This window comes from Nerophis ophidion, linkage group LG15, assembly GCF_033978795.1.
Source record: "Nerophis ophidion isolate RoL-2023_Sa linkage group LG15, RoL_Noph_v1.0, whole genome shotgun sequence".
Classification (NCBI taxonomy): domain Eukaryota; kingdom Metazoa; phylum Chordata; class Actinopteri; order Syngnathiformes; family Syngnathidae; genus Nerophis; species Nerophis ophidion.
The window spans coordinates 22,845,408-22,862,480 of NC_084625.1; the positions used below are offsets into that span (position 1 = coordinate 22,845,408).

Sequence of the window (17,073 nt, forward strand, 5' to 3'; positions counted from 1 at the left end):
AGTAGACTAAGTTAAAAAAAACAAAAAACTGCAGATAACTCCAGATCTTTGACTAGTATCTCAGCTGATTCTTTATTTATTTTTTTTTTTTTTTTGTCATGAAAAAGGGAGGGTTTTTTTGGGTTGGTGCACTAATTGTATGTGTATCTTGTGTTTTTTATCTTGATTTAATAAAAAAAAATTAAAAAATAAAAATTATAAAAAATTCTTCTGCGGCCCGGTACCTTGGCCGTTGGGGACCACTGGTATAGAGGATCTTTGAGTGGTGTGTTAGCAGTAGGTTATTAAAAACAGCAGAGCACCGCTTTAATATAAAATATATTTGAGTAACTTTTTGATAGTTGGTCCTTAAAAACAGCAGAACACTACTGTCTTATAAAATGTTTTTGACTTGCATTGTATCACTAAAATCAGCAGCTTTCTCCTGTTCTATAGGGCAGTGGTTCTCAAATGGGGGTACGCGTACCCCTGGGGGTACTTGAAGGTATGCCAAGGGGTACGTGAAATATTTTTAAAATATTCTGAAAATAGCAAGAATTCAAAAATCCTTTATAAATTTATTTATAGAATAATACTTCAACAAAATATGAATGTAAGTTCATAAATTGTGAAAAAACAATGCAATATTCAGTGTTGACAGGTAGATATTTTTGTGGACATGTTCCATAAATATTGATGTTAAAGATTTCTTTTTTTGTGAAGAAATGTTTAGAATGAAGTTCATGAATCCAGATGGATCTCTATTACAATCCCCAAAGAGGGCACTTTAAGTTGATGATTACTTCTATGTGTAGAAATCTTTATTTATAATTGAATCACTTGTTTATTTTTCAACAAGTTTTTAGTTATTTCTATAACTTTTTTTCCAAATAGTTCAAGAAAGACCACTACAAATGAGCAATATTTTGCGCTGTTATACAATTTAATGAATCAGAAACTGATGACATAGTGCTGTATTTTACTTTTTTATCTTTTTTTTTCAACCAAAAATGCTTTGCTCTGGTTAGGGGGTACTTGAATTAAAAAAAGGTTCACAGGGGGTACATCACTGAAAAAAGGTTGAGAACCACTGGTATAGGGGATCTTTGCCTGTTTGTAGTAGGTCCTTGAGAACGGCAGAGCATTGATGTCATACAAATATTTTTGACTGACATATTTACAGAAGATGACTAGAAACAGCAGAGCGCTCCTGTTGTATAGAGGGTCTTTGGCTTGTGTTTGTGCAGTAGATTCAAGATTGTTAATTGTCATATGCACAGTTAAAGAGGCAGTTTGCCGTACAATAAAAATCTTACTTTGCTAGTCCACCCTTCAACAAGTCACAAGGTACTCAGCAAAAAATACAAATAAAAATGTATATACAAGGCACAGTAAGTAACATAGCATTATTGCACATTCTGATTGACAGTCAACAGTATAAATATGGGGTGACCTTGGGTCACAGCAGCATTAAAGTGTCTTTAGTGATCAAAGGTGAAAAGTGTCTACAGTGATGGTTCACAATTCGGGGGCGGTCTTTTTTTGTTCAAAAACACAAAATTAAAACCGGGGGGGAAGCTAGCATTCACAAGTTAGCATTCGCAAGCCTGATGGCCTGTGGGTAGAAACTGTTTGTCAGTCTCGTAGTCCTGGATTTCAGGCTCCTGTATAGTCTGCCTGATGGTAGGAGGCTGAAGAGACTGTGCTGGGGGTGTGTACTGTCCTTGTTGATGTTGTGTGCTCTCCTGGTGGCCCTGGTAGAGTACATGCCCTGTAGTGAGTGGAAGGCTTGTCCTGATATGTACTGAGCAGTTTTAATCACTCGCTGAAGTGCCTTCCTGTCCTTAGCAGTGCAGTTTCCATACCAGACCGTGATTGAGCTGGTAAGGACACTCTCAACCGTACTTCTATAGAAGTTGCTGAGATTTTTGGGTGGCATACCAAATTTTCTCAGCCTTCTTAGGAAGTACAGTCACTGCTGGGCTTTCTTTATTGTTTGTTGGGTGTTGTGATCCCAGGTGAGGTCCTCGCTGATGTGGGTCCCGAGGAATTTAAGGGTTTTCACCCTGTCCACCTTTGTCCCCCCTATGTACAGAGGTGTGTACTGTGCACTCCTTCTCCGTGGGTCAATAATCATCTCCTTGGTCTTGTCTGTGTTCAAGGAGAGATTATTATCCTGACACCAGGCCACCAGTTCCGCTACCTCCCTTCTGTACGCTGCCTCAGCTCCCCCGGTGATCAGTCCGACGACTGTAGTATCATCTGCAAACTTGATGATACTGGTGTTGTTCTGGGAGGCCACACAGTTGTGTGTGAAGAGGGGGTACAGTAGGGGGCTCAGCACGCAGCCTTGGGGTGTCCCTATGCTTAGAACCTTTTGTGCCTGATGTCTGGTTGCCGATTCTGACTGACTGGGGCCGGTTTGTGAGAAAGTTCAGGACCCATTCACAGAGAGTTGGTGTCAGACCAACAGTGAGGAGTTTAGCAGTGAGATTTTGTGGGATGACCGTGTTAAAAGCAGAGCTGGAGTCGATGTATAATAGCCTGGCATAGGTGTCCTTGCCCTCTAACTGGGTGATGGTGGTGTGGATCACGGTGTTGACTGCATCCTCAGTGGACCGGTTCTGCCAGTAGGCAAACTGTAGAGGGTCCAGTGTGTCTGGGATGGTCTTCTTGATGTGTGACATGACTATCCTCTCAAAGCACTTCACCACTATTGGGGTGAGTGCAACAGGGCGATAGTCATTCAGACAGGTCACAGTGTTTTTCTTTGGCAGGGGCACAACGGTCGTGGTCTTGAAGCAGGTGGGCACAACAGCTTGTGCTAGTGACAAGTTGTATATGTCAGCAAGTACGTCAGCCAGCTCTGATGAACACACCCTGAGGGCCTGGCCAGGGATGTTGTCTGGGTTGGCTGCCTTCCGTGGGTTTGTTCTCCTCAGAACTGTACCTACCTCTGCTGTTGTCACAGTGAGCGGTGGGTCCTGCGTGCGCTCCGTGGTCAGAACCCCTCTCTGTTGGTTGGTGTTAAGGACCTCAAAGCGGGCGTAGAACTCATTCAGGTCATCTGGCAGTGAGCGTTGGCTGTTTGTGACCCCCCTGCTCCCCTGCTTGTAGTCTGTGATGTGTTGCAGGCCTTGCCACATGCGCCGGGAATCTGTGGTGGAGTAGAATCCCTCCAGCTTTTGTCTATAGCTCCTTAAACACATCAGATCACGACTCTCATAAAATATTTTAACTATGATTTTTGCATCTGACTAAAAACAGCAGAACTTCTTGTTGTGTAGAGCAGTGGTTCTCAACCTTTTTTCAGTTATGTACCCCCTAATCGGAGCAAGGCATTTTTGGTTGGAAAAAAAAGAGATAAAGAAGTAAAATACAGCACTATGTCATCAGTTTCTGATTTATTAAATTGTATAACAGTGCAAAATATTGCTCATTTGTGGTGGTCTTTCTTGAACTATTTGGAAAATAACTAAAAACTTGTTGAAAAATAAACAAGTGATTCAATTATAAGTAAATATTTCTACACATAGAAGTAATCATCAACTTAAAATGCCCTCTTTGGGGATTGTAATAGACATCCATCTGGATTAATCAACTTAATTCTAAACATTTCTTCACAAAAACAGAAATCTTTAACATCAATATTTATGGAACATGTCCACAAAAAATCTAGCTGTCAACACTGAATATTGCATTGTTGCATTTCTTTTCACAGTTTGTGAACTTACATTCATATTTTGTTGAAGTATTATTCAATAAATATATTTATGAAGGATTTTAAAATTGTTGCTATTTTTAGAATATTTTAAAAAAATCTCACGTACCCCTTGGCATACCTTCAAGTACCCCCAGGGGTACGCGTACCCCCATTTGAGAACCACAGGTGTAGAGGATCTTTGACTTGTATTTTTGCAATTCCTCCTTAAAACCGTCAGAACACTCCTGTCAAATAAGATTTTTGACTAGCATATTTGAAATCAATGGATAATCAAAAACAGCAGAGCTCCCATGTTGTATGGAGAATCTATGACTTGCATTTTAGCTGTATGTCCTTTAAAACAGCAGAGCTCTCCTATTGTAGGGGATCTTTGGCTTGTATTTTTGCAGTAAATTCTGAAAAACGGCAGAGTCACTGATGTCATATAAATATTTTTGGCTATCATAAGCGGTAGAAAATGGGTGGATGGATTTACAAACAATGACTAAAAAAAAAACAGTGCTCTTCTGTTGTACAAAGGGTCTTTGGCTTGTGTTTTTGCAGTATATCTTTAACAACGGGAGAACACTGCTGTCATAAAATATTTCTGATTAGCAATTTCTGCAGCTGATCTTAAAGAAAAGCAGACCCTCTTGTTGTGTAGAGGATCTTTGACTTGCATTTTTATAAGAGGTCCTTAAAACAGCAGAACACTCCTATCAAATAAGATTTTTGACTAGCATTTTTGCAATGGATGATCAAAAACGGCAGAGATCCTATGTCATTCAACCCTTCTTCGATCACGCTTGCACCTCCTGGTACCCCAGCACCTCCAAAACCCTCAAATATAGACTCCAAACATCCCAGAATAAGCCAGTCAGGTTACTTTTAGACCTCCACCCCAGATCACACCTCAATCCAACCCACTTCTCCAAAGTGGGCTGGCTCAGGGTGGAGGACAGAGTAAAACAACTTGTACTGAGCCTAGTCTATAAAATCCGCTACACCTCCTTGATACCGAAGTACATGTCAAACTACTTCCTTAACGTAAATGACCACCATAACCACAACACCAGGGGGAGCTCCACAAACTTCGTTAAACCCAGATTCCGATCTAACAAAGGTCTTAACTCATTCGCTTTCTATGCCACATCAATGTGGAATGCACTCCCAACATGTATAAAAGTAAGTGCATCTCTAACCTCCTTCAAAACCGCTCTAAAACAACACGTCCAGGCAACTTCAACACTTTACTAATACCCTCCTCCATTCACATCCCATCTCCCCGGATTATAAACAACTCAAATGTACTTCTAATGTATATACTTGTTCTAATGCTATCTGAACTCACTATGTTCTCTGCTGGCTGTACATATCCTACTAAATAAGACCTACACTGTTTCAATGTCCACATTTCTCTGTTGATGCAATTGTTGATGACTGAAGTTCTGATATCAACCAAAGCTCCTCATCCCACCCCCCGGATTGTAAATAATGTAAATAATTCAATGTGCATACTATGATGATTAACTTGTGTGGTGACTGTATTATGTTGATAGTATATATCTGTACCATGAATTGATTAACATGGACCCCGACTTAAACAAGTTGAAAAACGTATTCGGGTGTTACAATTTAGTGGTCAATTGTACGGAATATGTACTGAACTGTGCAATCTACTAATAAAAGTATTACTCAATCAATATGGAGGATCTTTAACTCGCGTTTTAGTAGTAGGTCCTTTAAAACAGCAGAGCTCTCCTATTGTAGAGGATCTTTGGCTAGTGTTTTTTCAGTAGACTCCAAAGAACAGCAGACAGTCATCGTCATTTGTGGTTTATTCAGGTTTGTCCTCACCTCACACGTCCTGAAAGTTTCATGGACATTTGTGGCATCGTATATATATTTTTTGACACTCCTGCTGGCGAACAAACAAAAATGGTGGGGGGAGAAGAGGCTGCTTTCCCTCTGTGGCCTCAACCTGCTGTTTCCTCTTGCTGGACATATGGGTGCCCGCCACACTGCAGCTTACCCCCAATTTATCACTACTGACAGCCTCTCCTATTCAGGGGGAGGAGGTGGGAGGATTTTCTGTTGCAGCTCCAAACTGTTTTGGCGTGCTTGATCAGTGGCATACACACACAGCCAACACAATGTCGCATTGTACAGGAAGCAAGGCAGCAAACAAAAACTGCCAACACACTAGCAGAGTGTGTGCGGTTAGCAGACACAGTTGAATGTGGTCACACCAGTTTAGTGGACTTTCCCGTGCCGGGCCATTGCTTGGCCTTTGCGTGTCCCCCAGGGCGAGGCCTACGTGTTCATGGGAACGTCACGGTTCTGTGTCTTGGGGTCTGGCCGAGTGTGGAACACCAGGCTGAGATGGACGGGGGTCCCCGGGGACCAAACACTGCTCGGTGGAATGTTGTTTTGCTGGCACCAATTGTCCACAACTTACTTAGCACAATTTAACACAAAAACATGACCTTACTTATGCGCTGCTTTCATATTTGTCTGTTTTTGTCATCGTTAGTAACAATTATGCAGTTTTTAGTTCTGGAAAATGGAATATGTTAAGAAAAAGTTAAAAATATCAATATAATAGAATACATGGGGGGAAAACTATATAAAAATCATGTAATTCTCTAAACGTAACAGAATATTTTCATACTTAAACATATTTATATTAAATCAAAGTATTTATATAGCGTTTTTCATACACAGGCAAGTAGCAAACAAAAAGTGCTTTACACAAAAAAAACAAAAAAAAGAAGAAAACACATACATACAAACACATACACACAGTAAACATTTTTCAAGAACAAAACAAAACATGACATGGCACTTAGGGCTTGAGAAAACATTTCAGTTTTGGGGGTCCACACTGGAGAATAACAAAAATTTACGCCATCTAAACTATAGTATGAAACATATGATAAAATGTATGTATAAATAATACATTAAAAATGTGATTAAAACATGACATTGAGAATATAGTTGTAATAAAAGCAATAAATACAATATCACAATGAAATATTTTTTTTTATTTTTTAAAAACATAACAATTTAACATGATCAGTAAATCGCTTCATCAAAAAGATGTCTAACTTAAAAATATATACATCAGCAGTCTTCCATCCTTATGACCTTATGCACTGCTTTCATGTCCGTCTGCTTTTGTCATCGTTATTAATGCAGTAATAAGTTCTGAAAATAGAATACGTTAAGGAAAACCTAAAATAATCAATAGAATAAAAGAAAATGAAGCATAAAATAGATGTATTTTTCCAAAAGTAATGGTATAGAATATATATATATTTTTTAATAATACAAATAATTAGGGGTATAACGGCATTGTAGATACCGCGGTATTGTGGTTTCAAAGTCTTTACAATTACGGCGTGACAGTGTCAACAGACTATCCAGCTGCACTTGGGCAGAAGGCAGCGTACACCCTGGACAAGTCAAAACCTTATAAACCGTCACCAAGAAAATATATTTAAAACCAGCTAAGCCAAACATCAATTTGTGAGGTATTTACATTATTAAAAGTTTCATTGTTAGTTAACTTTTCTGATACAGCGTGTATGTGTGTATATATATATATATATATATATATATATATACATTAGGGGTGCGAATCTATGGGTGTCCCACGATTCGATTCAATATCGATTCTTGGCGTCGCGATTCGATTATATATCGATTTTTTTTAAAAACATTTTCTCGATTCAACGCGATTCTCGATTCAAAAACGATATTTTTCCGATTCATAACGATTCTGTATTCATTCAATAAATAGGATTTCAGCAGGATCTACCCCAGTCTGCTGACATGCTAGCAGAGTAGTAGATTTAAAAAAAAAAGGCTTTTATAATTGTAAAAGGACAATGTTTTATCAACTGATTGCAATAATGTAAATTTGTTTTAACTATTAAATGAAACAAAAATATGACTTATTTTATCTTTGTGAAAACATTGGACACAGTGTGTTGTCAAACTTATGAGATGCGATGCAAGTGTAAGCCACTGTGACACTATTGTTCTTTTTTTTTAATTTTTATAAATGTCTAATGATAATGTCAATGAGGGATTTTTAAGCACTGCTATGCTGAAATTATAACTAATATTGATACTGTTGTTGACAATATTCATTTTTGTTTCACTACTTTTAGTTTGTTCTGTGTCGTGTTTGTGTCTTCTCAATTGCTCTGTTTATTGCAGTTCTGAGTGTTGCTGGGTCAGGTTTGGTTTTGGAATTGGATTGCATTGTTATGGTATTGCTGTGTATTGGTTTGTTGGATTGATTAACATTTTTATTTTTTTTAATCTATTTAAAAAAAAAAAGAGAATCGATTTCTGAATCGCACAACGTGAGAATAGCGATTCTTATTCGAATCGATTTTTCCCCACACCCCTAATACATATATATGGAAGTAGTGTCAAAGTGCTTTGAGTACCTTGAAGGTAGAAAAGCGCTATACAAGTACAACCCATTTATCATTTATTTATATATATATGTATATATATATATATATATATATATATATATATATATATATATATATATATATATATATATATACATACCGGTATATATCAGAAAAATTAACTATATATATTATATACTATATATATATATATATATATATAATATAATTTTTCAAACTGATATAACATGTCCACTATGGAGGACACTGCTTCTCGGAAAATAAGTTGAAAGACACTAAAGTGAACATTATTGTTTACACTGGATGTTTACACTCAACTGTGAGTTTTGTTTAAATATTTGCTTGAAACATTGGATGTCCCTCCACATTTCTTGTAGTATGATTTGAACATTTGAGCAATATGTGTATGTTCAATTAAGTGTGTTTATCATAAACCTTCCTGCCATTCCATTTTACACCCTATGGCATTTTTAGGTCCAGAACCACAATAATATCCTACTGTGGCTTTAATGCCGTGATAAAATCACACCATAAGTTTTAATACCTTTATATCCTTACAAACAAGTTCTTATGTTTATTGTAATTGTATTATTAAAAAATGAGGATTTCCCATTTCTTTGAACAACTCTGTAGAAAATTATTTTGAATAAATATTTTATTATATAACCACCCCCGCCACCCCGTGAGGGACAAGTGGTTGGAAATGGATGGACGGATATTATCAGGAATTTAAGAAGGGATCATTTTTGGGTATTTTAGTTTTTTAACATGAATATTGTTTCTTCACAGTTATTTTTTTAGTAAAAATGGATGTTGCATTCCTCTTTTTATTGAAACCATTTGTGACTGACTCAACAGTGCCGCATCTGGTTGAAACCATGTAGTGTACTTAATTTGCCTCAATGGCTTCAAAAGGCAATTCATCCAAAATTTACAGTACAGTATTTAAAGTTGGCAAGCTAATATTATGGCCACCCTTACAGTTATGTATAATTTTAATTCGGGGCACATGCAGGTTTATTGTTGTAGTTTAACTAAAATGTTTCCTCTCTTCATTTCCAGGGACAAGGATTATCATCTGAGGACGTACAAATCAGTGGTGATGGCCAACAAGCTCATCGACTGGCTTATAGCGCAGGTGTGTGTTCAGTTTGGCAGTGAATTTGAATGTGCAGGTGTACCTAATGAAGTGTCTGGTGACCCCTCTCTAAACCTCCATGTCTTTGCAGGGGGACTGCAGAACGAGAGAGGAGGCGTTGATTTTGGGGGTTGAGCTGTGCGACAACGGCTTCATGCATCATGGTAAATAGATCATTAACTATCAGCGACAAGTGTACGACTTCATTCATCACTTTTGTGACTCACTTCCTCAGTGCTTGAAAAGAGCGAGTTCAAGGACGAGCCGCTGCTGTTCCGCTTCTTCGCCGACGAGGAGATGGAGGGCTCCAACACAAAACACAAGCCTGTCAAGCACGACCTGAAAATAGTGGAGAACGTCATCTCCAAGTCTCTTCTGGTGAGTGAAGTGAAGTGAATTGAATTATATTTATATAGCACTTTTCTCTAGTGACTCAAAGCGCTTTACATAGTGAAACCCAATATCTAAGTTACATTTAAACCAGTGTGTGTGGCACTGGGAGCAGGTGGGTAAAGTGTCTTGCCCAAGGACACAACGGCAGTGACTAGGCTGGCGGAAGCGGGAATCGAACCTGCAACCCTCAAGTTGCTGGCACGGCCGGTCTACCAACCGAGCTATGCCGCCCACCAAGAGTACTTCCTTATTTCCTGGTGGTTTGTTTCTTGACCGATGCTGCGAGGTGATGAGATTTGTTTCCTCCTCAAGATAAGACCCAGTGATGGAGGCTATGGTTTCACCCTGGAGGAGAGGAACAAGGTGCCTATCATCAAATCGGTGGAGAAGGGCTCCCCTGCTGAGGTGACGACACACTACATGTGCTTATACTCCCAACTATTGGATGTCATGTCAGCAAAATATGACAAAATAGAGGAAAAATAACTAAAAAGGACTCTTGAGAGGCGGAATCAACATTTTTTATATGAGAATAGATATCAGTATCACTTAGGTATTGGTCTTATCCATATTTTGGTATGAATCCGCCCATTGCTTATACTTACAGATTCGTGATGTTTTATTCAACATAATCAAACTTTTGACACATACATTTTCATATACGTTTCAAATACGTTTTCATAACATGGTCACTACTGCCTACTTTGTCTTGTTATATTCTTATTTTACTGTTATATCTTTATTCACATTGTTGCTTTTTATTTTTTATTCTTATTGTAATATTTCTGTATTTTGTTTCCATTTAAACCCTCATCATTTACTTTTTACTTTTATTTAAATTGATCTCAACTCTGTACACTGCTGCTGGAATTTTAATTTTCCTGAAGGAACTGAACTCTCCTGAAGGAATCAATAAAGTACTATCTATCTATCCATCTATCTATCTATCTATCTATCTATCTATCTATCTATCTATCTATCTATCTATCTATCTATCTATCTATCTATCTATTTGTTGTAAAGTATAATTGTTGTAATATAGGAATCAATACCAGTATTAATAATTCGGGGATCAGTCATATTCATATTTTGGTGTTGATTGCTAATATTTAAAGTATTTAAAAAAGACAAACAGTATGAGGACACCAAGCCAATACACTGACAGGAAGTGTTGCCAAATGTTTCAAAATATCAATATTGTGATATGATGTCCTTATCCTGAAGGAACTCTCCTGAAGGAATCAATAAAGTACTATCTATCTATCTATCTATCTATCTATCTATCTATCTATCTATCTATCTATCTATCTATCTATCTATCTATCTATCGTTCTATCTATCGTTCTATCTATCGTTCTATCTATCGTTCTATCAGTACCAGCCACCCATCATTAAAATTTAGGGAATCGTAACTTATTGTACTTTTATTTGAAACAGGTTTAAAAGTGTTACAATACAGTAATATTGTACAATTAAAAGTAAATCCACTCCAATTTAGTTTTTTATCAGAAAAAAACTTTTCCCATAAGAAATAGAAATGATCAGTTCCAGATTCAAACTGTGTGTCAAAATATGTATATTGAAAGATGAGAAACAATCCCAGTGTTGTATCCATATTTTGGTATGGATCAACAACTTTTCCCAAATGAAATAATATAAATAGAATCAGAATCAGAATAGTTTTTATTGCCATTGTTTGAGAACGGGTTCACAATCTAGGAATTTTTCTTGGTGCAATCGTGCAACATAAAACACATATAACACAGAATAGAATAACATGAGCTGTAACTGAGCTATCAGATCTTGTTATTGTTCATGTGTCGGATGGACCGTATTCTCCTTCTGAATGGAGAGGGGAATAGAAATCTCCCGTCCAAAGGCAATACCCAGTAACTCAATTTTGGTCAAAACTGAGCTGATAATAATTTTGGAGTTCCTAGGTGATATGCTTTACATTAGTGTGCGCGATATTGTAATTTGTTCTGTAAGTAAGCTGTTACGCGCATAGCTGGACCTAGCAACTATTACATAACCGCGTAGATACAACAGAAAAACCTAGTATCTCAAGGGACCAATCGGAGCTTTTTTGTCAGTTGCTTTATTGTCTTTAATGAGACATCTGCACGAATGGGGGCCGACGGTCAACCTGATTATGTGATATTATGGCACGAGGGGATATTTGGAAGATTGGCCCAGTATTTTGCAAGCACCTTCGTTAAATGTATTGTTCTTGATTCTTCTCCTTGCATACTCTTTTGGGCAGATAACTGTGGAGGTCAAAATAAAAACTGGACGCTGTACACGGCTCTAGCCCAATGTGCAAACGCGGAATGGGGCCCACCTGAGATTGTGATAAAATATCTGGAGAAAGGGCACACGTTCATGAGAGCAGATTCAATCCATGGCTCAATCGGCAAGAAAATGAAAGCTCAAGAAAACATCTATACGTTTGATGACTTTGTAGATCTTTGTAAGACAGCATCAAGATAGATTGGTTTTCCTTTGTTTTCTCATAATCAGCTAGACGTGAGTTACTAGGTTTTGCCTTCGGACGGGAGAAATGATCTGTTCCAGAGTCAAACTGTGTCCAAATCAATCAAAACGTCTATATTGTTTTATGAAAATAGGATAATTAGTATCAGATGACATTGGAAGTATTAATATTTTGATACAGATTGCTGATATTTAAACATAAAAAAAAAAAAAAAAGACTAACATTATCGAGCCTCCTGGCCATTACACCCATTGGAAGTCAAACTGAAAGTAAATTTAGTCCAATTACTTTGGATTTCAAAACAAATTCTCCCTAAGCAAATAATTGAAGTGAAATGTTCCAACTGTGACCATACTGTAGTTTTAGTTTTTTCTTTTAGGTAACGTGGTAACATTTTTGTGTGATGATAAACACTCCCTTGAAGAACAGTAATCTGATTTGGCTCACTAGCTACAAACATTACCTTGCATCGTCCAATCAAATCGTTGTGTGTGTTGATTGTAAGATGGCCGGCCTGGAGGCAGGCAAGAAACTGTTTGCCATCAACGGAGACCCGGTGTTCCTCAGGCCTTTCTCTGAAGTGGAAGTCCTCCTTGGGCAGTGCTTCAACAGCAAAGGACCTGTCAGGGTCCTGGTCAGCACCAAGCCCAGAGAGTAAGTCCCACGTGTGTTACGTACAATAACGTCCTCAAGTCCTGCAATCTTACACTGTTTCCAGGACGGTGAAGATTCCAGACTCGGCTGACGGTTTGGGATTCCAGATCCGTGGCTTCGGCCCCTCTGTGGTGCACGCTGTCGGAAGAGGTAAGAGGCCGCCGTCTGGAAGTCGTCCCCGGTACTTGTCGTGTTATTGCTGCACAGTGGGAAGTGCCTCGGCTTGTTTTTAGATGCGTTTGAGTAATATGATTATGACTCTTGGACGCCAACGTAAAAGGCAAAGTGTAGAAGCACGCAGCCCGGCCCTTGACCAGCACAGTACACTGGTAATAAAATATAAAAACAAACATAAAATCACCAAAACCACAAAGAGGAAAACGGCAAAAAGGAATAATTTAAATGTTGACAGTGACATTAAAGACTGATAATTACTAGGGATGGGCACCGAAAACTTTGTCACCGATTCTGTTCATAACTTTTATGGACAGAATTTCTAGGCGCAGTCAAGGCGTTGAGTGGTTCCGGTTTGGTGACCGCGGGATTAGGTCTCTGCTTTTTGCAGATGATGTGGTCTTATTGGCTTCATCTGACCGGGATTTTTCAGCTCTCACTGGATCGGTTTGCTGCCGAGTGTGAAATGACTGGAATGAGAATCAGCACCTCCAAGTCCGAGTCCATGGTTCTCGCCCGGAAAAGGGTGGAGTGCCATCTCCGGGTTGGGGAAGAGACCCTGCCCCAAGTGGAGGAGTTCAAGTACCTAGGAGTCTTGTTCACGAGTGAGGGAAGAGTGGATTGTGAGATCGACAGGCGGATCGGTGCGGCGTCTTCAGTAATGCGGAAGTTGTACCGATCCGTTGTGGTGAAGAAGGAGCTGAGCCGGAAGGCAAAGCTCTCAATCTACCGGTCGATCTACGTTCCCATCCTCACCTATGGTCATGAGCTTTGGGTCATGACCGAAAGGATAAGATCACGGGTACAAGCGGCCGAAATGAGTTTCGTCCGCTGTGTGGCGGGGCTCTCCCTTAGAGATAGGGTGAGAAGCACTGCCATCCGGGAGGAGCTCAAAGTAAAGCCGCTGCTCCTTCACATCGACAGAAGCCAGATGAGGTGGTTCGGGCATCTGGTCAGCATGCCACCCGAACGCCTCCCTAGGGAGGTGTTTAGGGCACGTCCAACCGGTATGAGGCCACGGGGAAGACCCAGGACACGTTGGGAAGACTATGTCTCCCGGCTGGCCTGGGAACGCCTCGGGATTCCCCGGGAAGAGCTAGACGAAGTGGCTGGGGAGAGGGAAGTCTGGGTTTCCCTGCTTAGGCTGTTACCCCCGCGACCCGACCTCAGATAAGCCGAAGAGGATGGATGGATGGATGGATGGATTAATGGATGGATGGATGGGCAGGCACCGAAACACAGTTCTATAATGATACCAATGCCAAGACCTAAAAAAGAAATAGCCATTGATGCCTTATTTCGGTGCTAAATGAATGCAAACTCAGCAACTTGCAACAAGGTGGTGATGTTGTGCCAGTAACGTTTTGTGAGTAATCTAGTGTTAGTTTACAACAACAACACAGGATTTCCTCATGAAACACCGATGGCGGTTATTGCCGTAGAGACGTTGCATTCAGGAACACCCGGAATTATGAGCTATAACATTGCAACACCAAACTTCCAAAGACATGCACCTGGGGATAGGTGGATTGGCAACACTAAATTGGCCCTAGTGTGTGAATGTGAGTGTGAATGTTGTTTGTCTATCTGTGTTGGCCCTCGATGAGGTGGCGACTTGTCCAGGGTGTACTCCGCCTTCCGCCCGATTGTAGCTGAGATAGGCAGCAGCGTCCCCGGGACCCCAAAGGGAATAAGCGGTAGTAAATGGATGGACGGAACATTGCAACTCAATTAAGTTGTTTTTTCCACGTTCTGTTTTTTAGTGCTGCAATAATTCTGAATTATTTTTGTAGAAATTCAGTTGTATTTTTTTTTAAATGTGCATGTTATTAGTTTTTTAAATTACCCGTTCAAACACAGTTTAGGGAGCTGCACCGTTTTTATGGAGTTATATTTGTGTCTTAATTTTGAGGTTGCAAAGGCAGATTTTGAGGACAGATAAATATATTTTGCAACCACAGACATTTTACTTTGAAAATAAATTAAACTCAAAAATGTTTAAGTGAATAAAAATGTATTTTACATTGTTTGCATGTTGGCTAATATCTATACCAGGGGTCACCAACGCGGTGCCCACGGGCACCAGGTAGCCCGTAAGGACCAGATGAGTGCCCGCTGGCCTGTTCTAAAAATAGCCCAAATAGCAGCACTTACGACATTTTTAATTCTAAGAGAGGGAAAACTCAAATAGAATTTGAAAATCCAAGAAAATACTTCAAAGACTTGGTTTGAATAAATTCATTTATTTTTTTTACTTTGCTTCTTATAACTTTCAGAAAGACAGTTTTAGAGAAAAAATACAACCTTAAAAATTATTTTAGGATTTTTAAACACATATACCTTTTTACCTTTTAAATTCCTTCCTTTTCTTTCCTGACAATTTAAATCAATGTTCAAATTGTTTTTTTTATTGTAAAGAATAATAAATACATTTTAATGTAATTCTTCAATTTAGCTTTTGTTTTTTCGACAAATAATATTTGTGAAAAATTTCTTCAAATTTATGATTGAAATTAAAAAAAAATATTCTGGCAAATCTAGAACATCTGTAGAATCAAATTTAAATCTTATTTCAAAGTCTTTTGAATTTCTTTTGAAATGTTTGTCCTGGAAAATCTAGAAGAAATAATGATTTGTCTTTGTTAGAAATATAGCTTGGTCCAATTTGTTATATATTCTAACAAAGTGCATATTGGATTTTAACCTATTTAAAACATGTCATCAAAATTCTAAAATTAATCTTAATCAGGAAAAATTACTAATGATGTTCCATAAATATATATTTTTTAATTTTTTCAAAAAGATTTGAATTAGCTAGTTTTTCTCTTCATTTTTTTCGGTGGAATTTTGAATTTTAAAGAGTCGAAATTGAAGATAAACTATGTTTCAAAATTTGATTTTAAATTTTTTCATGTTTTCTCCTTTTTTAAATCGTTCAATTAAGTGTTTTTTTTAAATCATTTATTCTCTACAAAAAACCCTCCGTAAAAGGAAAAACATGTACGACGGAATGACAGACAGAATTACCCATTTTTTTTTACATATATAGATCTATTTATTAAAGGTAAATTGAGCAAATTGGCTATTTCTGGCAATTTATTTAAGTGTGTTTCAAACTGGTAGCCCTTCGCATTAATCAGTACCCAAGAAGTAGCTCTTGGTTTCAAAAAGGTTGGTGACCCCTGGTCTATACTAACACTCAATGATTATTGCTTTCTGCACAGTCAGAACCATGTGCTCTCTTGCGCCCCCTCTCTTCCTCTCTCTCAATCTCTCACCTCTGCGAAATTCAGATTTTTTTTATACACTCGCTCAGACATTTACTGTGCGTTTGTGTAAGTTTAGACACACCGTTTATATTTGTGTCAAAAAGGATACCAATGCGAAAACTGGACGAATGTACATTCTGATTGGCTGCTTGCATAATCCCGGGCGGAAAAGCATTAGTTCACGCCTGATGGAGTCAACTGTCGGGTCTCAATTCAGCGGCGGCATTCTTTCAAGGATCCAGACCTTGCGGTCGAGGAAGTGTGGGTCCTGTAGAATGGAGCAATGTGAGGGTCTAGCCTTCACTTTCTAGTTGTGTAACCTGTTCACATCCTGCTGCTTGTGGAAAAGTGGAAAAAAGAATAGAAAGGATAGACCTAAGAAAATATTTAATTATGAAGCAAAAGTTGTTTTTGGTTTATCGTCTGTATTTTGTGTGTTGCTGTTGGTAGAGTTCTCTCCTGTTCAGAGTCAGAGTATACCTTCTTAATTAATTTCAAGTAATCTATTAGTTTGGCAATATAACAGGTGAAGTTTTTTTCTCAAATCTTATTTTACTTTCAACAGTACTTGGAAATATTAAGTGGAATATAATTCGAAATAACTGGATATAATTCCCTGTTTTAGAATAGTTGCAATTAAAAAGTGCACTTTCTTTGGAATTTTGCCTATCCTTCACAATCATTATGAAAGACAAGAAAACACATTTGTTTTTTTAGGATTTAAAAGATGATAAAAACAACGCTTGTAGCCTTCAAAGTCCACTAAAACAACTTAAAATCCCCCCATACAGGTTACAGAACATATATTAAGTATTTTC

General features: G+C 38.3%; 1 protein-coding gene across 4 annotated transcripts in view; it reads left to right on the forward strand.

The window, feature by feature from the left end:
• Positions 1-17,073, forward strand: part of prex2 (phosphatidylinositol-3,4,5-trisphosphate-dependent Rac exchange factor 2) — a 247,564-nt gene that overhangs the window by 104,902 nt on the left and 125,589 nt on the right. For all 4 annotated transcript variants that reach the window (XM_061921850.1, XM_061921851.1, XM_061921852.1 and 1 more), the window contains 6 exons: positions 9,196-9,271; positions 9,363-9,435; positions 9,507-9,649; positions 9,977-10,069; positions 12,664-12,812; positions 12,877-12,962. In XM_061921850.1, the coding sequence (XP_061777834.1) occupies positions 9,196-9,271; positions 9,363-9,435; positions 9,507-9,649; positions 9,977-10,069; positions 12,664-12,812; positions 12,877-12,962 (620 nt within the window). The remainder of the gene's footprint in view (positions 1-9,195; positions 9,272-9,362; positions 9,436-9,506; positions 9,650-9,976; positions 10,070-12,663; positions 12,813-12,876; positions 12,963-17,073) is intronic.